The sequence below is a fragment of the Gossypium arboreum genome, chromosome 10 (genome assembly GCF_025698485.1).
Source record: "Gossypium arboreum isolate Shixiya-1 chromosome 10, ASM2569848v2, whole genome shotgun sequence".
In the NCBI taxonomy this organism is placed as follows: Eukaryota; Viridiplantae; Streptophyta; class Magnoliopsida; order Malvales; family Malvaceae; genus Gossypium; species Gossypium arboreum.
In genome coordinates this window covers 18,493,526-18,519,465 of record NC_069079.1, presented here as the reverse complement: position 1 = coordinate 18,519,465, position 25,940 = coordinate 18,493,526, and the positions used below count along the sequence as shown (strand labels likewise).

The 25,940-nt window shown below is 31.2% G+C and overlaps 2 protein-coding genes and 1 long non-coding RNA gene across 3 annotated transcripts; 2 read left to right on the top strand and 1 right to left on the bottom strand.

Annotated features, from left to right (window-relative positions):
• The first annotated feature begins 1,245 nt into the window (after positions 1-1,245).
• LOC108487006 (FRIGIDA-like protein 3) lies at positions 1,246-4,558 on the top strand. Its single transcript, XM_017791200.2, has 4 exons — positions 1,246-1,662; positions 2,455-3,514; positions 3,646-3,821; positions 3,911-4,558. The coding sequence occupies exons 2-4, from the start codon at positions 2,473-2,475 to the stop codon at positions 4,400-4,402; spliced, it is 1,710 nt and encodes a 569-aa protein (XP_017646689.1). The 5' UTR covers positions 1,246-1,662; positions 2,455-2,472; the 3' UTR covers positions 4,403-4,558.
• A 3,906-nt stretch (positions 4,559-8,464) lies between these two features.
• LOC128282628 (uncharacterized) lies at positions 8,465-10,669 on the top strand. Its single transcript, XR_008272968.1, has 3 exons — positions 8,465-8,714; positions 9,562-9,603; positions 10,490-10,669. It is a non-coding gene; the product is annotated as an uncharacterized LOC128282628 (long non-coding RNA).
• A 5,934-nt stretch (positions 10,670-16,603) lies between these two features.
• On the bottom strand, positions 16,604-17,755 carry LOC108488823 (uncharacterized). Its single transcript, XM_017793109.2, has 4 exons — positions 17,660-17,755; positions 17,452-17,566; positions 17,314-17,374; positions 16,604-17,234 (listed from the first exon to the last, which is right to left on the bottom strand). Exons 1-4 carry the CDS (start codon positions 17,691-17,693, stop codon positions 16,782-16,784), a joined length of 663 nt encoding a protein of 220 aa, XP_017648598.1. The 5' UTR covers positions 17,694-17,755; the 3' UTR covers positions 16,604-16,781.
• Positions 17,756-25,940: the final 8,185 nt, after the last annotated feature.

The following is a 25,940-nucleotide window of genomic DNA, read 5'->3' as shown; positions in this document are numbered from 1 at the left end:
TATATTTTAAATAAAATTAATTATATATCAAAAATATTTTTATGTAAATTTAATTAGAAAGTATATAAAATATTAGTATAAAATAATTTTAAATAATAATACAAATTTTGAGTTGGTTCACATTAAATTTATATATATATATATATATATATATATTTCAAAATACTCGATACTAAAAGATTTCTATATAAAATGGACCCATTTTGCCAAAAATACAAAGTGATAAATTAAGTTTTGAAATTTTTATAGTGTATTTTGAACACTAAATTTACATAGTATATTAAAATTTAATTCAAATCAGAATCATTATTAAAATTAATTAATATTATATATATTAAATTTAATTAAAAATATTAAAATATAAATTATTTGAATTAAATAAAAAATCTATTTTAATATGATCTAGACTAAATAAATAACTCTTATTACCGTTATAGATGTTAATGGGGCAAGGCCAAGTCAAGGTCCAATTTAAAAAATTCTTTGAGTTGGTTTCGCTAGAATAGACCATTTCCTATTTAAAATAATTAAAAAAACATTTTATATTTAATTTTAATTTTAGAAATTAATATTAATATAAATTAAAAATTTCTTTGAGTTGGTTTCGCTCGACTCGACCATTCCTATTTAAAAATAATTAAAAATATTTTATATTTAATTTTAATTTTAGAAATTAATATTAATATAAATTTTTATATTTTATTATTTTAAAAAGTAAAATGGGCCAAGTTGGGCCAACCCAAGGTTGTGTTATATGGTCCGTGAACATCTCTTATTACCATTTTTATATAAATTTTTATTTTTATATTTAATAATTTTTAATTTTTAAAAAATATTTTTATTTTTGGATTTAAAGAGTTTTTTCATAGTTTTTAATTTTAAAAATAAAATTTTTAATTTTTTATTTTATTTAAAAATGAGAAAAATGAATTTTATTGTTTCTTAAAATTTTTATGTAGTTTTAAAGAATAAAGATTACATTAATAAAAATTATAAATGTTTAGGGCTAAAAAATTATTTTACCTTTTTTTAATTATTACATAAATAGCTTTAATGGTAAAATTAGATGAATGGATGAAAATTTTAAATAAAAAAAGTATAAATATTCAATGTGGCAGAATTAAAATTTAAAATTAAAAGAATCATAGGAATCTCTAGATTATTCAAACTTCAGTTTTATATATAGAATTTGAGATATTCAAAGAATTATTTTTGTGTGGTATAAAGTATTGGTTTTCCTTTTTTGGTGTGGGCTTAGGACCAACTCAATGGTTAGTTTGAGAACAGATTCTGGCATTGTACTTTGAGCAAGCTTTTAGATTTGGGCTTTGCTCCAAATTCAAAAACTTGTTGCTGTTGGTTCCATCATAAATTTAGAAAATGATGGAAACCCAAGGCCAGGGAATTTTTGAGACTGAACCCAATTTATGAAACAAATGGACCAAAACCCTGAAAATTTTCTTTTTAATATTCTGCAATATCTGGTGGAAAAAGGAAATGAAGAAAAACAAGAAAAATTAAAAAGAAAAAAAAAAGCACCAATAAAGGAGCCTTCGCATGACAAGCAACGAGCAAAGGGTTTTTATTCATTTCCCTTTTCTCTGCACCCAAAGCCTCACCTTCGTGGATTTTGTGTGCAATTTTTTCTTATAGGCAGCCGAGGTATTATTGTTTTTAATCCATGGTAGTTTCTGTTATATTTCTCCCCCCCTTTTTTTTTATTATGTATGTATTTTGTTGGATTTTTGGATGTTTTGAATTTCACTATCTTTTTTTTTCTTGAATTTCTTTTTGATGTTTTTGCTTTCATAATGTAGAACGGAATGTTAAAAAAAGAGAGGATAAAATCAGGAATTTTTTTTTTCAGAGGTGTCGAGAAAGCAAGGAATTCAGTTTGCGATTTCATGAAAAATCCAAGGCAAATTAAGATAGGATAATTTTATGCTTTAAATAATTGATAAATAAAACTTAATTTTCATGAGTTATTTGTTCATCTTCTTTGAACATGTTGATGGGTTTTTTTATGGTTTTGATTTGTGATAATCCGACATTTATTTATTAGTTCTTAGGACATTAGGGTGCTTTAGAGACTTGAATGGTTAAATTTAGCCCTGTTGCGAAGAAGTAAGAACATGAATTTGGGGATTATCTTCTATTTGATTGCTTAAAACATCTAAAGAAATATGACATTTGATGCTGTTAGGCAGTCAAGCTCATGGATATTCTGGTTTCTTGATAAAGTACGGTATGGACTGCTAGGCTTATCTCGAAACCTGGGTCCAATGTGTTTTGTTCACTTCACTTCTACATTGAAAGTTTTCACCAATATAGTGTGTTTTTACTCCTGCCTACTGTCGTCCTTGTTGGCTGCGATCTTGGATGAAAACTTTCTTTATGCTGATATTGCTAATTCGTTTGTTTATTTATTTAAGAATTTGCAATTGTTTCTTGTAGCGGTGGCTTTGTGCAACTATGGCTGGTATTGAGCAATGTGAGGCAAATGATTCTGCTTCTTCTCTGATAGAGCAACTTTATAAGGCGGTTCATGAACTGGAAGCTTTCAAGGATGCTTCTGAGAACAAGGTTCATTGGACAGAAATTGAACAATATTTCTGCAATCTTGAGGTGACGTTAAAGAAGAAATCTGAAGAGCTAGTAGCTAAGGAGAAGGAATATGAGGTGAAAGAAGCTGAAACCCTTGCGTTGATTTTAGAGAAGGAGGCAGTTGTTGCTACTAAGGAACAAGATTACTTAGACCGAGTGCAGGGGCTAAAAGATGCTGCTGTTGCTGCAATTGCTGAGGCACGTGCAAATTTCCGACCAACAACTGCAGAATCTCTTGATACTGCAGAAAATGGAGACACCAAGGTAAGCAGTTCTGTTGGTGATAAAAACTCTCCCGATGAGGAGTTTCCTCGTAAAACAAGTGAAATTACTGAAAACATGGCGGCTGATGTCAAGTCGCGTCCAGAGCTTACCCTCTTTTGTGAGCAAATGGATGCAAAAGGACTTCTGAACTTTTTAATGGAGAATCAGAAAATTCTGAATGACATTTGTCGGGAACTTCCCCTTGCACTTGAAAGTGCAAGCGAACCAGCCCGTTTGGTACTGAATTCACTGGAGGGGTTTTACCCTCCGGACGAAACAAGCCAAATGGTGGATAAGACAGATGCTGCCCTGCAGGGCATGCGCAAATCCTGTGTCGTCTTATTAGAAGCCATGGCTAGTTTTTTGGCCAGAATCGACCCTGGTGATACTCACCTTCTGAACCCTGAAATCAAGCAGCTAGCCAAGGCAATTGCTGATGAGTGGAAACCTAAGTTGTCTAATGCAAGCAGTGGTGCTGCCATTGACAATTCATTGGAAGCTGAAGCATTTTTGCAGCTCCTTGCTACTTTTAGGATTGCTTCGGAGTTTGACGAAGAACAACTCTGCAAGCTTGTTTTTGTAGTTGCTCACCGCCGGCAGGCACCTGAGCTTTGTCGTTCCATTGGATTAACACCGAAAATGCCAGGTCGGTATGGAGGCAGGACCATTGTTTCCATACGATGTGTCTCAAGTTGATAATGCTAATGTATCTCTGCCTTGCTTATGACTATACCACTGTTCGGTATCCATTTGCTAAACTGAGTCTTACTATGGCAGGCCTTGTTGAGTTATTGATTAACAGCGGGAGACAAGTCGATGCGGTACGATTTATTCATACCTTCCAGCTTACTGAAAGGTTTCCTCCTGTGCCCCTTTTAAAGATGTACTTGAAAGATTTGCGGAGAAACTCGCAAGGGAAGGGTGGGAATTCTCGTGGTGCTGCTGGTTCACAGGTAACGTATGCTTATACCAAATGAAGACCTGATTCTACGAATTTTCTCTATAGAAAAATACCAAGAGGCAGTTTCCTCTTCGTATACAGGATGACATAAATGCACGAGAGCTCGCGGCCTTGAAAGCTGTAATAAGATGTGTTCAAGACTATGGCCTAGAAGCTGACTACTCCCTTGATCCACTCCAGAAAAGGTTGGCTCAACTCGAAAAAGCAAAAGCAGACAATAAGAAAAGAGGGGGGGATTCTGGTAAACATCACCCGCGGAAGAAATCAAGGCCCAATGGTGGATTTCGAGGATATCGGGGACCTCCAGGTAGGCAAGCTCCACCAGTTTACAACCAGAGGGCTGCGTTTACAGGAATGCCAGAAAGGTATACTCATGCGGGTCCGAATCCCTACAATTATCAAATACCGAATCAACCTGCATATGTCCCTCAAGCGAATGATCAAAGATTATACTACTATTCTCAAGATGACAAAGTTGCAACGTCGTCATATAATGCAGCAGCTACTTCTAACTATGGAAGCTACAGTGGCAGCGGATTGCAACCTTCGCATTCACAGCAGCCATTTCTGTAGGTTTTTTTTTTAATTTTAAAAGTTTATCATAGATGCATGTTCAGTTTATCATTAGATTTTTTGCCCACTGGGGTGCTAACTTCCAATATTGCCTCCCAACCCCCTTTTTTTAAATCCATAATTTAACAGATTTTTCTCGAGGCTTTGCCTTCAAAACCATGTTCAATCTTCTTTTTATTACTTTCTTTTGTTAGTTCCTAATATGCTCTCAAACCTTAATCTATTCGGCTAATAATACAGGGCAAATTTTATGATTAGGTCAAACCCTTCTCAGTTAATTATAATGACTATTTTAATGTTTTTATTTTAGTCACGTGGTTGTTAAAATTGTTGTTGTATGACGTATGCATCAATCGAAAGTAATTCTTTTTTTTTTGAAGCAGTTTTATTTTTTCATAAAACTACTTTAAACATCATAAATTTATGAATTAAAATTTAAATAGTTTTTTTATTCGATTTACGATATTGATTGTCAGATTAACTCGGATTTAAGGTTTGTTATTTCACTTGCCAATGGGTACTGATTCATTACGTCAGTCATCAAATTGTCGTTTAGAATTAGCTAGTCAAGTTTTTTATTAAAAAACTTATGACTTAATAATTTAAATAAAAATTTTCGAACAGTTTAGTGGTTTAAATTAAAAATTTTGAATAATTTAATAATTCTTTTGTAACTTTTGAAGTTAAATAATTAAAATATAATGACATTGAGTGTAATAATAATAATAATAATTTCATTCGTCACTATTTCTCAATCTTATTTATGATAAACCTAGTAATAACGAGTAAACAAATATTTCATTAAAGTCACGCAACTAATATATTTTTATAGATGAATGTATCTGATTGAGAAGCCATTTTATTAAATTAGTTGTTATATTATTAATTTTAGGAATTTTGTTGTAGTTTGATTGGGACCGTGGACTTACATAATCTTGGATTTTTATTGAAGAAATTATCCAAATACTTGGAACCATATTTTTCAACATTAAATTTATCCCACTATTTTGTTCTGAAATTTCGAACTAATAGTGAAATTTCGACACATGGATCATGTTCATAAGAATAAATTCAGGAAATAATTCAGGAAATGCACAATTTTGAGAAAAAATGAATTGTTCGGTAGATGTACTTTTAGTTTGGTTCAAGTTGGAATTTGTCAAAGAATTTGGGCCTTTTGAATTTTTTTTGATAGGATTTCGAAAGATGATGGTCCATACCAGTTCCATCGTTCTTGAAACCAATTTGAGAATTTGAATTGGGTACCATATTTGAAAAATATGAGCCAGAAATGTCTCATATGTTACTTGTTTATTAGGAAGGCATTGTACCAGGCCATTTGATAATTCCAATATGTGAAATATGGGTGATGATTCATTTTGGGGTGAATTGGGCTTGAAATTTTTTTGGAGAATTTGAGTTTTCACCCTAATCTCTTGGTTGAAGAATTTTAACTATTTGGAATCTTGAATGGGTGATAAAATTTGGATCTTTGGGGTCTGTATAGTGTTTGAACAATATTGATTCAGTTTGAACACTACTAAGGTTTTAATCTGATAGCTTAAAATGTCATCAATTAAAAAGTTCTTTTAAAAGTATATGTGGAGGTTTTTTTGAAAATTCTTTCACCATAATAAGAAAATTTTCAAAACACTTGGTTGGAAAATATTGCGAGGATTTCTAGGTAGCAATCTATGAAAACATTGCTACTTCTTTTGTGAAACACTTCTACTTCTTTTGTGAAGACATCCTGGAGAGAAGTTTCTTTTAAAATATTTTTGAGAGATTTTTGTTTGTGGAAAACAATCTCTTTATTTTTTTTTAAAATCTTTGCTGTTTCACTAGCAATTTGTTTGAGAGGAATTTCCTCTTTTAATTGAGAAAAGGCTAATGCCACTTCTGAGGGTTGAGAAAGGGACTCAATCCATTTTTTGATTTGTGAACCAATTTCATTTGGATCCTATGCATCTTGAAGGGATGCATTTTTGGAAGATTTTGACGAGGATGACGATATCTCATTTTCTTCTTTAAGGCAAATTTCATACAATGACTTAATTGGTTTTGAGGAAATTTTGGTTTTTGTGGATGGCTCCCCTATTTTTATTTTTCCTTTGTCTTTGAGTTTGGGTTTCATTTTTGAAGAAACTCTCTGGTTAGGAAATCAGACAAAGAATTAGTTTCTCTTTTGATGTATTAAATATCAAAATTAAATATGCTCAAAATTGTCTGTCATCTTGCAAAAATCTGTTTTGAGGTAATATTTCAAACATCTTTTTGTAAACTTTCTTTTTACTGATTTGCAATCAATTTGTAAAAGAAATTTTTGATTTAATAAATCACTTTGAAATTTTGTAATGCATAAAACAATTGATAAAATTTTCTTTTTTAATAGTATTATAATTTTGCTGAGTTGGATTCCAATGTTTGGAGATAAACTAGACTATTTGCTATTTTCCTCTCTTAACTTGTTTTAGGATCCCACCATACCCTATTTCAGAAGCATTTGTTTCTACTATCTTCGGGGCATTTGGATTAGCTAAATGTAAAAAAGAAAGCTTAGTAATTTGTTTTTTTTTTTAAATATGAGTAATAATATTAGTGTGGTCATTTGTCTAAGGTTGTGGATTCTTTTTGAGCTTATCATATAAGGGCTTATATAATTTGCTAAGACCAGGATAAAAGTCTGTGACATAATTGAGGTTTCCTAAAAATCTTTGTAATTGGACTTTATAAAGGATTTAGTTTGGCAATTTGCTGGCAAATTCTATGGACCTTTCTATTGAGATAATGGTTCATTGGGTAATGCAATGACCTAGAAACCTTACTTTGGTTTGGAATAAACTTATCTTGGATTTAGAAGCTACTAAACCATTATTTTTATTACTTTTACTAAAATAGATAAATGTTTGAAGTGTTTTTAAAATTTTCAAAAACATTAATACATCATCAATGTATACTATTGTAAATTGGGAATATTGGTAAAAAAATACAATTCATTATTCTTTAAAATTCAGATAGAGCATTTTTAATCCAAAATGCATCACATTCAATTTATATTGTCCAAATTGTATAGAAAATGCTGTTTTGTATTTTTCTTCTTCTTTTATTTGGATTTGCCAAAATCCTAATTTCATATTAAATTTTGAGAAAATATTTGCATTGCAAAGTTTTTGCAACAAATCTTTTTATTTGGGATTGGGTACATAATCCATTTTAAAGCTTGATTAAGAGGTTTGTAATTAATTACTAATTGTGATATTCCTTTTTGAGTTCTACATTTTCATTACATAAAGTACTGAATAACTCCAAGGAGAACTATTTTTTATTAATTTTTATTAAGAAGATCTTGTATTTTTTTTACAAATTCTTCAATTTCTTTATTCATTTGTATTGGCCTTACTTTTGTTGGTATTTGTCTTTCATCAAAATTATTTTCATATGATAATGTTAGTTCATGTTTTTCTTATTCCAAAAAGAATTAGGAATGTCAAAAGAAATTGTTGGTTCTATTTCTTCTTTGATTTGATTTTTCTTTTTTAACTTCTCTTTTTCTAATTGTTTAGTCAATTTGTAAAATATATTTCTTCTTTTAAAAAAGAGATTTGTTTTTGTCTATAATTAATTAAATTATTAATTTTCCCATTATGGATGAATAAAGATTTTAATAAGTTGAGATTTCTTATTTTGGGTTTTTCTACAAAAGGAAATTCTACTTTAGTGTTTCTGTAACGCCCTAATTTTCGGGAATTCTGTGAATGTTGACAAAATTTCATGCTTTGAGTTTGTCATTTGTGAGTGAAATTATGAAATAAGACCTATGTGAAAATGTTTGAAAATGCGATAGGCTAAATTGAAGTGGTCAAATAAATAGGAGTGCAAAATAGGAGGAATTGCATGATAAACCTCCCATTTTACATGAAGTGGCCAACCATCATGTTGTTGTAGACAAAATGTACACTTGATATCCATAATTTATGGTACAAATTGATACAAATTGATAATGGGTTAGGTAAATGTTCTATGACAATGGATTAGGTAAATATTCCATGATAATGGGTTAGGTAAATGTTTCATGATAATGGGTTAGGTAAATGTTTCATGATAATGGGTTAGGTAAATGTTTCATGATAAGAATTACATGTCTTTTGTATTAAAGAATTAAATGGATGAAATATGAAGTTTTATTAAAAGAAAAAGGGGTGAAAAGAACAAAGTTTTGTCCATCTTTGTTCATCATAGCTGAAAGTTAGAGAAGAGAAAGGAGAGGAGAAAACTCTTGAGTATTTGGTCATTTGGAGGAGGAAAATTGAAGGTAAGTTCTTGGTACCTTGCTTCTATTTTGAGGTTCATGAGTTCTTCTTGATTCTACCTTAACTCTTGAAGTATATTTTGATTTTTAGTTGTGTTGTGAGCATTTAGTCATGAATTAAAATGAAGGAAATGGTTGTTGTTTCATGTTCTTTTGATGAAAAATGGAAGATAGGTGAAGTTGAGCCAAACAAATGAGCATGCATGTGCCTTAGATGTTAAAGGAAAAATCAGCTAACATGTTGTGCTTTAAAATGATGAAATGGAGATTATACTTAAGTAAAATCATAGATATGTGATGATTGATTGGTGATATACATGTTTAAATAACATGCATGCAAGGTATGTGTGAAAGAGTGATTTGGTAATAAATCTGCTTGGGACAGCAGCAGTAACGTGACTTTGGAAAATCACCATAAATTGTGGGAGATGAATTAGAAGCTGAATAAATTATGTAATTAAATCTTATTGAGTCTAGTTTCTAATGAAATAAACAAGAACATATTTTGAATTCTGTACAATGATAAATTTGATTCGTAATGAAGAGTGGTCAGATTAGTCAAACAGTGAAACATGGGAAACTTTGAGAAAAATCTGGTATTGATTGGCCATACCAAAAATTCTTAAAATTTTATGGATAAAAGATATATGAGTCTATTTTCAGGGAAAATTAACGGCACTTGATTTGGAGTTTCGTAGCTCCAGTTATAAATAATTTAGTGACTGTTGCTCAGGAAGACAGCTTGCAGTGAAACTATGATCTGTAGGTGTGGTTGGCCGAATATTGTAAGGGGTTAATACGTAGTTTGTATTTGAATAGTTAGATTAACGTGTTAGTAATCCAATTGTAGGCGGTTCGTGTGTGGATCTCGTCAGCATATCGTCGCAAACAGGTGTGTAACTAACACCCTCTTTCTTAGTCTAGATCGGCAAAAGTCGAAAAGCCGAAATGCCGAAAACCGGTATTTTGTAGATTTGCGAGTGTGCGAATGCTCGTGAGGTAAATCGATTAATGTTTTTGGTAAGCTGCAATGTTTGGACTGCAAAGTGCATGATTTCTGTGCCCTCGATATTTTTGGGCTTAATGGGCCAAAATTGGAATGATGGGCCAACGGGCCCAATTCGGTAAGAACCCTCGGTAGTGATTCTATTAGTACGTGAAAGGTAGGAATATGCATGAAAACCTAAAATGGATAAATTACTGAAATACCTTTAAAAGTGGAAATTTTACAGTTTTACCCCTGAGAGATAAATTACCGAAATACCCCTAGGGTTAAATTGACCTAAATGCATGTTTGACTGTTGTTATTTAATGCATGCCATGTTGTTATTATCTGATGCATGGGACTGGGATATTGACGGAGGAAGTACTAAAAGTGGCTTGTCCACGTCTTGGAGGCTTTGCCTCAATTTTATTGATAAGCGAGTGCAAGGTACAGAATCGTGTGAGTGTTAAATTTGGGTGGGTTGAGCTATTCCCACATGGAGTGTATGGGCGATCTGGTGGAGTGTAGTGGTTGGTGGGTTGAGTAGTCTCCCAAATGGGCTTGCATATGTTTCTTGATGTTGCATGTATTTTGAAATGGGCCTATGGGCCATATCATTATCTGAATAAGGGCTAAGGCCCGGTTTATTGTAATCTAAAAGGGTTCTGGCCCAGTACCACTGTTACCTGAATGGGCTTAGGCCCAATAGGCTTGAGCTGACTTGGGCTTTGAATGGGTTTTCCTTATACACTGAGTTTCTCCAAACTCACCCCTTTTATTTTCATCTACGCAGGAAATCCCCAACCATAGTGGGCTTGGAGTTGTGAGGGAATTCGGAGTGGCCACCCGTTCTGAAAGTTTGATTTTCTTTTGGTGAACTGGACATCCTTTTATTTACGTTTGAAGTTTTGGGTTTTTAAATGTAATAAGGCTGCTTAATTATTTTTGATGGTTTTAATATGTATTACTAAAATAGGTATTACTTATTTTAACTGTTGAAATTGGATAGCTTTAGGGCGCGTTTTCAAAAATAACAATTGATTTCAAAATAATACGACAACAAATAAAGCTTCCGCAATGAAAGTATTTTTCAAAATTAATCACTTTGCTTAAAAATGACTTAATCAAATCGGTTTCCTAGAAATATCCATGACGTTAATGTGTGGCAATGGCGGTATGCATGTCTAGGATTGGATCCGAAGGGAGCTTGGTACTTAAGCAGTCCGATGGACTCACCACCTCTTTTCCGGTTTCCTACCTGGTGCACAGCTTCCATTCACTTTAACCTATAATGAAATTATCTTTTAAAACACTCCGTAAGTTTTCTTTCTGGATCGAAAATGTTTTGAATGCTTCGATGTGGCATGTCGGATCCGGCCAAAACGTCTGGGCCGGGTTTGGGGTGCTACAGTTTCAAAATTTTGGTAGAGATTGAATTATTTGTTACTTTATATGACTTGAGTAAGGATAAGAATAAGGTTCCTAATATGACATCTTGGGTAATATCTTTTACCATTAGAAATCATGCTTGATATTTTATATTTTTGTTGCAGATTTCTGCATTAGGGATTTTGTAAGTAATTTTGAGTTTTTTACCGTTTGCAGTTTTAAGAAATTCTGATGTTTTGTCATAATATTTTGTTGGAATTATCCCTTTTCTAATACAATTTTGATTTTCTCCTGTATCAAAAAGGGTTATTGTTTATAATTGAAATTCATTATTTATAATAATATTTATTTTTGTTAAATATCTTTTGATAAATACTTCAGTGAGAACCATCATATATTTCTGTGTATTTTCTTCAGGCTCGGGTTCAGTTTTTGAAGAACTATTTTATGGGATTTCATGTTTAAAGTTTGCATTTGTTTAATTTGTTTTATTTCTAATTATAATTCAGAATTTGTAATTTGTTTGGGTTTTGTTTTTCATATTTATTAAATATTATATCTTGTATATTGTATATTTGTGATTGATTGGAGATGATTTCTTTTTCTTTTTTAGTTTATCTTTTAATGAGGATTTTAATTTCAAAAGATATTCTCTTTTAAGTTCTAGGTCTTAAATTTTATCAATAACTTTAATCATGAACTCTTGGTCTTTGGTTAACATATTAATTGAATGTTCATTTTCATCGGAGGATTAGAATGTTTATGTAATTCGTCTATTTTTAATTTAATTGATTTAGTAGATGTATCATTTTCGAAGAAGTTGTTTCCAAAAGAATTTCATTAACTTTTTATTCTATTTCTTCATCTAGATTTAAATTATTGATCTTTCTTTTAATCTTGAAATATTTTGAGGTTTGTCCTAGTTTGCCACAAATTGTAATGTTTTATTATTTTATCTATTTTATTTTTTGATTTTTATTGTTTCTTTTCTTTTCTATATTTTCTATACTTGGGCTTTTTGTAATATTCTGAAATTTTTTTCTCTTATTCTTTGGTTTTACAAGGCAACATGTTTTTGAAGAAGAAGGTCCATTTTTAATGTCAAATTGGTGACAGAATAAGCCTAATTCCTTCTTACATTGATATCTTTCTTTTTTAAGTTATTTTTTTAATTTTAAATCTTGAAAAATTTTTAATTCTTTCTTTTGGGTGAAACTAATTAGTTTACCGTATGCAAGTTTTTCATATGGAATAATACATCTATAATTTTCTCTAACTTAATTTCTAACCTTTTTTTCCTAATAAAGTAGGAAATCCTGCAAAAAACTTTTCTTTCCAAAATGGTTATTGGTTATCAGATCTTTGCATAACTCTAGTCATAAAGACATCTTTATGAGGCCATGGGTCGTCCTAGCACGATTATGAATGTTTCTAATGTTGATATAATTGAACCTTTGAGTTGCATTTTGAATATCATGAAGAAGATGAGTTACAAACTGTTCTTTGCAGAAGTTTAGATTATGATACTATGAAAAGAACGAGAGGAATGGATGATAGTCAAAGAGTTAATGCTCGGAATGGTAGCTCATATGGAGGCACTGAAATTTTAGAGAAATCCAGGTAAAACCTTTGAATTATCTCCTTCTAAAACTAAAGTTTTGTCTTCTATTATGTAGGCATTGGGGTTGGAACTCAAATCGTTACAGGAACATTTAAGGATTCTGATAGAGGAAAAGGCAAACCCGAACGGAGAAACTCAAAAATGTTCCAATCCACCGATGATGGGGGAATCCAAGAAGTATTTCAATGTCAATGGGCAAAGGTTGAAACTTTTTTACGAGAACTTCCAATTGCACATGGTCGAAGAATTATTTATCAAGGAACCAAACGAATAACACTTGGGTCGTCGAGCTAACGACATTAAACAAAAATGCTTTTTGGGAGGCAACCCATATTTATTTATTTTAATTTATTTAATTTTGAATTAAGTTTAATTTATGTTGAAAATAAAAATAATAAGATTATTATTCAATCTATTTAAATTTGTTGTTTTCCAAGAACGATGGTAGAGGTTATCCCTTTTCATCTACAAATAAATCAGAATCAGATTTCTTTTGTAGCATGGGCACGCCTTGTAAAATTTCAGTGCCGTCATTTGTTGAAACATACACCCAAGACCGAACCAGCCAAAACTAGCTCAAACTGCCCAAACCACCTAGTGCCAAATTAAACATACACGGGGAGTACACTTGACCCTTCACTTTCATATTTATTCTTTTATTATTACACATTGAAGGCAATGTGGGCTAAGTAAGAAAGTGTTGGATTAGTAAGTATGCATTGTTTCTCTTTCGCATCTGTTAATTCTTATGTTGGGATTATTCGTTAATTTGTTTGACATTGAACCTCTAATTCCAATGCTTAGTCAATCTATATAGTTGGGTGGTTCTTGAATTAAAGTATTCATTATCTAATTTAATCGGAGTGTGTTATAAAGTTGAAATATTGTATTTAGATTGTTTCATGAAAATTAACTCTTTATAAATTTGTTTGGTAAGTATATAATTCTTAGTTATTTGATTTTAAATGTATTTGCTAATGGCAAATAATAAAAAAACACTACACCGCTGATGGCTTAAGTTATAAGTGAAGATTTCAGGAATGTGATTGACTTTAGTAACTGAGATGAGGTGCTTGGGTTATCACCTCATTTTACGTAAAAAGGTTTGAGTGACGAACCGAAAACTTGCAAACACTCCACTAACTGAGCTACCATGAGTAGGGAAAAATAGTCCGTTTGGAGATGTGTCAAATTGAGTAACCGGGGTAAGGTGCTTGGGTTGTCATCTCATTTCGCATAAAAAAATTTGATTATGTTCCAAATTTACTCTATAATTAATTGAGAAATACCTTGTAAATTTTGGTTCAATTTCAATCTAGTAAAATGATTGAATTTACATGTTTAAATTTTATGGACACTGGTTGATTAAACTGAGTATTTGAATACTTATTCATTTTTTGCCTAAATTGTTTGCGTTGATCATGGTTGCGGAAGAGAGACTTGATTTTTGATAAATTATTGGATAGTTTCTAATGTAGGAACATACAATATGCTTGAGGACAAGCATAGACTGAGTAGGGAGATTTAATAGCTTGTTTATTTTGCATATTTTACGTGTTTAAATCAATTAATTCTTGAATCAATTCCTACTAAATTGGTGAATTTATGTTTAAATTCTTTTAGGAACACAATTAGGATGCTTTAAGTAAAAAACAAGCAAAAAAAGACTAAATTGGAGCACAAGAAATAAAATGGGGTCGAGTCAAAACTTTTGAAACATTTAGGGCTGATTAGATTTTATTTGACTTTGTAAAAGCCATATTTAGAAAAAAATCTGATATGAATTTGATTTCATGTAATTGGTTGCTAGGTGAGTTAGGCTAATTTTAGTATATGTATGTATATAAATAGGATGAGTGGTGGCATTTGAAAAGCGTATTAGGATACAGTGGAAATTGAATGCAATTTCTTTCTTCTTTCTCATGTCAAACGCTAGTGCAAGCATTTTGCCATTTTTTCTTTCATTTTTTTACTTTGGTTTAATTGCTTCTTAAGTCCTTTATCCTTTCCACCATTCAACCTTACCATTCAATTCCTTCCAAAAACCAACTAAGCATGACCAATTTCATGCTTAGCTAAACTCCTACTTATCTTTAGGCTAATAATCTTTCCGGTTAAGAATTTTGAGAAAATGAATCCGCCTTAAAAATATTTTATAACGATATTCACCATCTCTCTAGAATATGGGATAGTACAAATTTGTCCCTTAAAGTTAATTTAATTTCAACACAAAGTTCATGTTGGATAGGAGTCGTTTTGGCATATAGTTGGGAAGTCGAGTCAGCCGTGTTGTATTTGGATTTCTGTGAACAAATTGGCGTATCCTAGCGGGGTCATACTAGGAGGATTTTTGTTAAGGGAGATAGTGATCAGATTTAAACGACCCACGTGGTTGAGGCCATTGATCCAAGTTAGGTTCTTCAGAATGTAAGGCTGCTAGGGTCTTGAATTGTGGACATGTGTATCGCGGTTAGACAATCGGTAAGGGTTGCTTTGCAAGTCGTACCGAAATCAAATAGGAGAGAAAGAATTGGCGTTTGGGACATTCTTAGTCGTTATAACCAATTTATGGTTTGGAAGAGAAAACCCATTTTCAAGAATCGATTCGGAGCTGGAATTCACCGAGTCTAAGGCAAAAACTTTATATTACTGCTTACTAATTCAATTTCATTTTCTTATTTTATTTTATTCTTTATTTATATAATTGTTTATTGTTTCAATTTCACTTTATTTACTTTCCAAACATTTTTAACTCCCCTTATTTATTTATTTTCCAGTAAGTTTGTCACGAGTTGTGGGCACGACTATTGCGGCGACAATAATTATGGTCACAAGAAAAGGCAAAATTAGATAACCAATGATAAGTGTCAAAAGTAATATATTTTAATCCCATTCTTAATACGTTTTTGGGTGATTAATCAATGCAAATGGTGAATTTTATACTCCTAATATTTTAATTTCATGTTTCTATACTTAGGAGAGCATTTAGGAACAAAATGAGCGAAAATGGAGTGAAAATTAGAGAATTGGTGCAGATTTCAGGAGCTACACGGGCTGGACACACGACTATATGAGCCACACGGGTTGCCACATGGTCATGTGCTAGACCGTGTGGATTTCACGATTCGTACACTGGACATGCGGAAAAATGCAATTTTTTAGGTTTTTCGGGCATTTTAAGACCTATAAGTACCAATTATAAGAAGAGGAAATGGAGCCGTTAGAGAATATTGAAGAAAACAACTTGGAAAACGCCATTGAAGTCGACTCTGAAGCAGATTTCTATGAAGATTGAATATCTCCTTTTAATTTCTTTGAAGTTTTTTGAGTTTCTTTATTTTTGTGGTTATACTAACTTTGAGATGATTTTATTTGCGGTTATGAACTAATTTTTTAAATACCTAGGGTAGATGAACCCTATGATGAACTCTGTATTTTTGTTTTTATTTTACGCAATAAATACTTGAATCTTATTCTCAATTATGTGTACTTAATTCTTAATTTAATATTTTCGGATTATTAATTCATATTTGATGTGCTTAATTTAGAGGAGGAGTAAACCTTGTTTAAGAAACTCTATACTGTGGATTTGATCCTCCTACTCTATACTGCTATTTAGTATTATTTTGTCGTATGAATTTATATTTGGTGGTTTTGACGTTCATGAACTTGTCAACCTTTTAACCTTACTTGTGGAGTCTAAAAACTCATGACATTGCACCAAATAATTTCCCAAACATTAAATTGAAATTTTAATAAATATTAGAAAAATTATTTGATATCTCGCCTTGAAGTTTTTAAATTCCACAAGTAATATCGAAGTTGACAAGTATCCTGAAAAAGTATAATAAAATATTAAAATATATACTATAAATAATACATATCAATTTTTAAAACTACTTTAAAGTAAAAATAAAATACATTTTCAATATATCAAGCATAAATATAATTTTTTTTTACCCAGATGTGTCTTGAATATTCTCATTAGTTGTGGCAACTGATATTGCAATTACAATTTTGTAGAAAACATAAAAAGGCACTATATATATATAATGTTGTTTTTGTTGAATGCTTTCTATTTTGGAGATGGGGGTTGTGGTGGGAGGGCGGCAGGTATTGGGTCAGTAGGTGATGGTGTGATTGCCGAGTTGACGGCGGCAGGTGATGGTGGGATTTCCTTGGCGGCGGCAGGCTCAAGTACTTCAGGCTTATCCACATTAAAGGACGCGGATTTTGTTGGCACAGGGGTGGCGCTTCGCCCGTAAAGCCTTCTAGAAAGCTTGGAAATGACTAAGGTTGCCATTGTCACCGACGGTACGAAAACTACATCCGGAATCGACTTTATCATGCTCAAATGCGGCAAAAATTCTCCCGCTTTCTTTGCCGCCATGGCTGCCGGCGGCGTTACTATTCCCGTTATTATGGTTGTGTTATCGAGCTGGCTAAGCTTTATTTCCTTGATAAATTTCATAAATATCTTCTTCTTTTTCTCAGGGTTTTTTTCGTTTTCCCATTCTTTAAAACATTTCTGAAATTGTTGATTTGATTTTGATGAGAGGGAAGTTCTATGTAATGTTTCAAAATTAATATATATGGAATAGACTGACCTCGACTTCACGGCGAGATGGGGCATCATAATGTTTACCAGGTAATGCTGCGCTAATAACACTGTACAATCAACGCTACAATATAAAAATCATTACTATAAATTGTCAAACCATAATTGCCATATATACATTACTTACTTCAAGATATCAAGAATGGCGGCATGGAAATCATCGAAGTTGTTGATTTCTGATTCGGTGAACTGTTCATGAAGAGATTTAAACACATAGCTTAACACTTGTGTAGATGGCAGCCCTGTCATGAATTCAAAACTCAATCTTAGGGCCCCAGATATTATTTGAGATTGAATTAAGAAAATAAGTATTTTTAAAAAGAAAAAAAGCATACCTTTTCCCATGAAATGACCCATTGAATTGCCCATGTTAAACAGATCCTTGAAGAAAGAAAGAAACTTGAGACTATATAAGAAGATCCAACAATGATACATTTATATGCAGAGAGAATGGAAAAAAAAAAAAGAAAAAGAAAAAAGAATAGGGTTGTTAATTCATTTGTAAAGTTAAAGCAAGGAATCTATCATCTTTTCAAGTTACATATTATATATCTTAAACAACTTTATTCCTGTCTTGTAAGTTGTTCCTACCAAAAGCAATAGTAAATAAAAGATGTTTTTCTTTATCAAACCATTAGCTTAGTGTTTTGTTTATTATATTCCTCACACTATTATGCACATCAGCTTGTTTTTACATCTTTACCGATAATTAATGACTTAGTATATAAAACGTAACAAATTGATAACATTGATGATCGTATGGTAACTATTGATGAGAGGTATCAACATGGGAGGAGGTAAGGTGGAGCAGGTGGTGGTGCAAAGGAGACCAATTGTAACACCCCCTACTCGTATCCGTCATCAGAACAGGGTACGAGGCATTATCGGAACTTACCGAATCATTATTAATTAAGGGAAAAAGTAAAACAAAGTAAACATGAAATATTTAATAAATTCGTATAACATGGTAATTAACTTACCGCTTCTCTATATTCAACATAATTATGCAAAACAAAATTATTCGAACTGATCATGAGCCGTAATACCTATTCTTATCACATTGTTAGTCATATAATTCATATAAATATCAAGAAACATGTATGGGCTCAACTTTCATTAAATTTCTCATATGCATATACTTTTACACATCATTTATTCACATAACTTATAACAATCATATCTATGTATTTTAAATACGTTTTCATAACAATTTGTCTTGATTTCAGACTATCTCACATTGGAGCTTTATTCATCAAATCATTTGAAATACTATCTTTATACAAATAGTACACTTGAGTTGCACAATTCTATAATTATGAGCGAACACATTTATAAAATATATTCCATGTTCATATATCATAGTCTCATGTCTCCATATATTAAATATATAACCATCATTTTCTTGTGTTTCAGATAAATACATATAACATTTTTTCAAATGACAGATTCATGTGAATGAGCTCAAAAATAACCATGAAAATACTTACCACATTCTTTCACATATATTCCACTTATAACATTTTTTTTTATGTTTGGCTTGACATTTACTAAACAATACCGGATATTCATTTATTAGGCAATATCAAATATTCAAATTATTCTTTAACATATATAACATTTAATTCAAACATGAATTTATAACATTTTTCATTTTAACAAAGTTTAACATTTACCAAATATAATCGAGCATGTGATCAATTTATGCATAAGTCACTCACATATTTTCCTCCTCCTCCTCTCCATTCCACATCCTTAATGTATATAACACACTTGTAAGTAACATTATCTATAATTTTTACTATTTACTTATATGAATATTCAAGCTGTCCATCTGTGTCATAGTTACTAAATTATTTTTATCTTGACCTATAGAACTCCGAATTAAGATGTCCTAATTTTCTATGAAATTAAAATCATGTATCTTCTTACCATAAAATTTTCAGAATTTTTAGTTTAACCAATAAGTACAGTTTATTCTTTAAAGTCACCCCTATTCTGCTGTCTGACAGTTCCGACCCTTCTTCACTAAAAATTAATTATCTCATTGTACGGGATTCGAATAATGTTCTTGCTTGTGTCTCTTGAAAATAGACTCATTCAAGATTCTAAAATATAAATTTAAGCCCATAATTATTTTTTTTAAATTTTTTATGATTTTCCAAAGTCAAGACAGGGGAATCTGAAATCGTTCTGACCTTGTCTTATAAAATTTATTATATCTCCTGATTTACAATTTCATTGCTTACATCGTTTCTTCTATAAGAAACTAGACTCAATAAGATTTAATCTCATATTTTATTCATCCTCTAATTCGATTTATACAATTTTTGGTGATTTTTCAAAGTTAGACTACTGCTGCTGTCCAAAACAGTTTTAATGCAAAATGTTAATTTCCATTTTACCCCAAATTTCACAGTTTATACAATTCAGTCCTTGCTAAATTAACCCCTCAAGTGAGCTAATTTTTCTCAATTAATACTTTAGTCTATAATTTTAAACTATTTCATAACCCCTGAAAATCAGAACTTTAGCACTGGACCTTAATTCCAAACTCTTTCATAATTAGGTCCTGAAATCAATTTCCATCAATTTTACTTGATAAAATCATCATACATCAAAATTAAAGCTTAAATTCTATATTTTTTCATCATATGCTTCCAGCACTCATCTATAGCAACTTTAAAAATTAGCCATGGAATCATAAACTAATGCATAGTAAGTTGGACCCAATTGTAAAAGTCCAAAATCTTAGAAATTTCAAGGAGAAAGCAAGAATTAAACTTACATGAAGCTAGAGTATGAAAACCAGCTTGAACCCTCTTCCATGGCTGTTTTTCAGCTGATGAAAATGAAAAGAAATGAAGAGAATTCTAGATATTCCATTCTAGTCCCCTTTTTATTTAGTAGATTTTATCATTTTCCCATTTTGCCCTTATTTCCTCAATTTTCCTCATTTTTCTCTGCTTGTGCCACCCAAAGTATCTCCTTTAGGCTTATTTGCACTTTATGTCCTTCCGCATTTGACAATTGAGCTATTTAATCCTTCTAACAACTTTTATACCTTTTTCAATTTAGACCTTTTTATTTAATTAATCACCCAAACGTCAAAATTTTCTAACGAAATTTTAATACTACCTTATTGACACTCCGTAAATATTTATAAAAATATTTATGGCTCGGTTTATAATACCGAGATCTCGATACTTTTTTTCTTAATTTCTTGACCAAATAAATATTTATAAAACACAATTTACTATTTCAAAAATCTTTTAAAAGCTACATTTGGCTCATAAATATTAAATAATATAATCTATGAGTTCATTTTTCTGATTTGGTGGTCTCGAACCACTATTTCTGACATCGTTGAAATTTGGGCTATTACACCAATTCATTTAGAGCTAAAGAAGGACAAGAGGAAGAGGAAGGATGTTTTGAAGGTTGAGAAGGCTAATGCAGAGAGCATGTGCTCAAGGATGCCAATGAGAAGAAGACTCCTTTTCTTTTGTCTTCGAGGATATTTATAGGAGATATCCATTTGTCTAGTAGTGGTGACATTGTAATGGCCTGAATTTTCAGTGGTGTCGGAACAGTGATTCGAGATTACTAAATTCGATAAATGAGTTGAAAATATTATTAATTTAGTGAGTATAAGTTAAATGTGAATTTAGGAAAATTTTTGAAATAGTGAATAGTGTACTAGAAATAAATATTAAAATAATTAGAATCGAGAACGAGGTATCGAGACCTTGGAAATTTTAAACCAAGCCATAAATATTTTTAAAAATATTTATGGTGTGTTAATAAGTTAGTAATAAGTTTCGTCAAGAAATTTCAAAGTTTCGATAGTTAATTGAACAAAAAAGACTAAATTGTAACAAATGCAAAATTATGTGAAATGATTAAATAGCTTAAATGATAAAAGAAAGAGGGTTTAAAAGGCAAATAGACCCAAGGGCTATTTGGGGTGGACGGCAAGGGCATGAAATCAGCAAGAAAATAAGGAGAATTAAGGGAAAAATTGGAAAATTACAAAATTTACTTACTAAAGCTAGGACTAAAGTGGAATTATCTAGATTTCTCTTTATTTTTCTGCATTCTCATCAGCAAAAACACGATATAAGGATTTCCTTAAACTGGTTTTTCATATTTTTACTGCAAGTAAGTTCAATTCTTGATTATTTCTTGAAATTTTTGTGTGTTTGTGACTTTTACAACTAGGTCCACTTGTTGAATTCATTAGTTTTTGATTCTATGAAAGAAATTGAAAGTTTCTATGAATATGTGCTGGAAGTATATGATGATTTAGCATGGAATTAGAGCTTTAAATTGTTTATATGTTGATTTTATTGAAAGAATTGAATAGAAAGCGAATGTTTGGGGGAAAATGGAAATCAACATTTTCCACTAAAACAGTTTTGGACAGCAGCAGTAGTCTAACTTTTAAAAATCACCAAAAATTGTAGAAATCGAATTAAAGGATGAGTAAATATGAAATTAAATCTTATTGAGTCTAGTTTCTTATAGAAGAAACGGTGTAAACAATGGAATTGTAAATCATGAGATATAATAAATTTTGTGAGAAAAGGTCAGAATGATTTCGGGTTCCCCTGTTCTAATTTTTGAAAATCATAACAAATTTGAGAAAAATAATTAGGGGCTTAAATTTATATGTTTAAAATTCTGGATGAGTCTATTTTCAAGATAAATAAACAGGAACATCATCTGAATTTCGTACAAGGAGATAATTAATTTTTAGTGAAGAAGGGTCGGAACTGTCAAACAACAGAATAGAGGTGAATTAAAGAATAAACTGTACTTATTGGCTAAACCAAAAATTCTAAAAAAATTATATTAAAAATATATGTGAGTCTAGTTTTAGCAAAAATTAGCGGACCATAATTTGGAGTTCTTTAGCTCAAGATAAAAATAATTTAGTGACTATGACATGGATGGACAATAGTGAATATACATAAGTAAATAGTGAAATTATAGATAATGTTACTTATAAGCGGGTTATAAACATTAAGGATGTTAAATAGAGTAAAGGTGGAGTCAATACTGATAAGTGAATGATTTTACAATGATAGATCAAGAGCTTGAAGCAAGTCGAGGAAAAGAAAAAGTAGCTGATTAGTCCTTGAACTTTCACAAATTTTGCAAATCGACCCAGGTAAGTTCATATGGCTGAAATTTAAAAATTAAATGTTAATTTTATGAATTATATAATGTATGATGAGATATATTTATTGATGAATTGAGAATAAAATAACAGTTTGAAAATCGAACAAATGATCAAATTGAGCAGAACGTCGGATTTGAGTACTTCTGATCAGTGACAAGTGATAAGTGGTAGCCTCAGCTACACTTATCTGATCAGTGACAAGTGACAAGTGATAAGTGGTAGCTTTAGCTACACTTATCTGATCAGTGATAGGTGACAAGTGATAAATGTGATCCGTGTAAGACCGTGGCAGGACTATGGCTTCGGAAAGTGATAAGTGATCATATGCAAAGTGGAAGTGAAGTACTCTCCGCAACCATTCCCTAATTTGATTAAGAATGGTAAGTGACAAATAGGCCCAAAAGAATTAAAGTAAATGGATAAGTGGTGGTGAGTTTATACAAGGGAACTCACCAATGATTGTGGTTGACAGGTGAACTTAGTAATTGTGTATATTGTATAAATGTATGAATGTTTGGTAAGATTTATGTTTTATGCCTATGAACTTACCAAGCTTCTATAAGCTTACTTGAGTGTATTCAATGTCTCTTGTAGATGGACGTGAAAATTTTCGAAGGACCGGATCAACATTGAGGATCACACTATCCAGATTATCTCCGGTAGCTTTTGTAAATTTCCTTTTTGATTTATATGGCATGTATATGGTTTGATGATTATATAAATGTTAAGACTTGTTTAATGAATATGTATTAAAGTAAAGAGTGATGAATATGTTAAATGGTATAATTATAATAGAAGTATGATGTGGTATCAAATTGGTTGAAATGGATTGGTTGGTTTGGATTGGTCTCGGCTTTAAAATTGCAGGGAAGGTTGGATATTTATAAAGGGATTATATTGAGCTTATTAAAAAAAACACTGAGATTTTGCGGAAAATTCCCTATGGTTTCAATTTAATTTCAGTTTGGTCCTGAAGTATGTTTTGGGCTTTGGAGGCCCATCTAAAGGACGTCATGACATGCTTCAGTAAATGAATAGTATTTAACTTGTAATAGTGGAAAATTAATTCAGTAAACTTCGGTAATGCCTCGTACCCTATTTCGACGACGAATACGGGTAAGGGGTGTTACAGACATGGCAAACTATTACCAAGGAGTTGCCATCATGGAGCGCATGGGGGACGTACATGGTGAGATCTACTCTGTTATTCTCTTTGAAGTAATACAAGGTTAGTTATACTCAGGTGGAGCCTAATAGTTTTTGAGACAGGATGTGGGGGATATACATGGTGGGACTCATTCTAACCATAGCAACGGGTGACTTGATGTAATGAGTGTTCCTATCAGCAGTGGGTGGTCCTACAAGAGTTAACTCGATCAGGAGATTGAGCAATTGATGACAATCTGAATGACAAGAGGTGGAGAACCTTTTGTGGTATCTTTTCAATGTTATCTCAAAATGTCACATGTCTAGTCCAAATGAAGGTATAACATTAATTTTTTAGAATTCGGTGATCAAAATGAAATTTAATAAATCGATAATGGAATATGTGAAGAGTATGATCATCCATTGTAGCTCCCATAGGCTCTCTCAAAATGAATTGGAACTTAATTTGCCAACCATGGAATCTTATCTTGGCCACTACCTGTGCCCAAGAAAAGGTGATGGATGCTGCATCCGAGCTAACCACAATCCAATTATCACTTCCACCATAATTCGCCTTAAAACGCTAAAGCCATATGCAATTTTGAGACCTTCCAATACTACCCACAGCTTCGCCTGGATGACTATAGAGTACCCAACCTACCAGTCTAACCCCACCAACACTCCTAATGCCCTGAGTAAACAATCCCTATCCCTTGGCTTTTCCCATTGAATATGAGCATCCTCTACCAATTTATTGGAACATCCTTATTACACCCTCCATATATCGCATCTCACGCCCACGCTAATATTGTCTAATTTAAAATTTGTAGGATAAATATAAATAAGTTAGGTTTTTAAAATTTAAAACACATGTAAAAACTAAAAAATAGTCAAACATATTTGTACATATTTTAAATAAATAAGAGTCAAATTAAAAGAAAATAAATTTCAAACTTTTAAAATATTTTGGTTTCAAATAAAATCAAAATAATAAATTTTGAGATTTTGAAATATAACAATTTTTTGAGATTTTACAATATTGTATTTTGATAATTGATAATTGTTATAAAATAAAAAAAGAAGAAAAGTAAAGAAGGGATATCTAAAATATAAGTTTATATTTATAGATATAAGAAGTATAAATAATATAAAATTCTATTTCTAATCGACATTAGTGTTTTAAAATACATCAAACTTTCTATCCTAATAAAAATTCATTTTATAATAATAAAATATTTATAACAATAATATATATTTTAATTAAGCATTTATTGTATTTGTAATTTGCTAGCAAGATCATATAATATAAGTAGAAATCTAATATTTTATGACAATAAAAAATGATAATTACAATTTCTATAAATTAAAGTAAATTAAAATTTTATGTTATGAGTATTATTATTATTGTTTTTAAAATTATATTTAATTTAAGTTTGGATCACTTTAGATTACTTGTTCGAGTCATTTTCAATTTGAGTTTATTTCAGATTTGGGTTAATTTTTTATTTAACCTATTTTTCATGATTAAATCAAATTAAATTGAATTGAAATATGAGTTAATGGGAAAGGAGGAGTGTTGAAGGTTCCCAATTTTTGAAGGACAACAAAAATCAGGTGGTCCTCACTATTTAACACTTGACGTCTCCATGATTGCTCCATTACTTCCATTACTTTCTTCTTTGTAAAGCCTTTCCCTCTGCTATTTATAGTACATGCCTGCCTTCTTTCACTTTTGTTTCTTTATTGCTTTTTTATTTCAATCTTTATTTGTTTCCACATAGCTTTACAGAAGGGTTGTGAAGGAGGATTTAGAGAATGGGCTCATCTAAGTTTAGGGTTTATTTATCAACCACTTAAACAATCATATAATTCTATTCCAAAGATATATCAATATTTTAAGTAAAATAATTAAATCAAATAGTTTTATATTTCGATGGGTTTGTTTCAATTCGAATTAAAATTTTAATATTAAAATTAATATTTTATTTTTATTTAAGGGTAAATTATACTAACAGTCACTCAACTTTGAGGTGGCTGACAAAACAGTTACCTAGGTTTCATTTTAGTCACTCAACTTTAGAAAAATAACAAAACAGTCCTTTTAACCATTTTTTGTTATAGACGTAACTACAAAGTGACATGATAGATGACGGATTGCTTGGTGTCATTAACCGTCCAGCTGGCTAGTTAGCACCAATAAACAACCCCTTTAGCACCAATTTAGGGTTTAAACAGTAGAATGAGGATAAGAAGAAGAAGGAGAAGAGAAAAATAGAGATGTCGACTGT

Excerpts from the sequence above, each read along its gene's own strand:
- LOC108487006 (XM_017791200.2), top strand. The coding sequence starts at position 2,473 with ATGGCTGGTATTGAGCAATGTGAGGCAAATGATTCTGCTTCTTCTCTG. Across the intron at positions 3,515-3,645 it reads ATTAACACCGAAAATGCCAG|GCCTTGTTGAGTTATTGATT; the intron begins GTCGGTATGGAG and ends TTACTATGGCAG. Across the intron at positions 3,822-3,910 it reads GTGGTGCTGCTGGTTCACAG|GATGACATAAATGCACGAGA; the intron begins GTAACGTATGCT and ends CTTCGTATACAG.
- LOC108488823 (XM_017793109.2), bottom strand. The coding sequence starts at position 17,693 with ATGGGCAATTCAATGGGTCATTTCATGGGAAAAG. Across the intron at positions 17,567-17,659 it reads GGGTCATTTCATGGGAAAAG|GGCTGCCATCTACACAAGTG; the intron begins GTATGCTTTTTT and ends AATTCATGACAG. Across the intron at positions 17,375-17,451 it reads GCCATTCTTGATATCTTGAA|TGTTATTAGCGCAGCATTAC; the intron begins GTAAGTAATGTA and ends TTGATTGTACAG.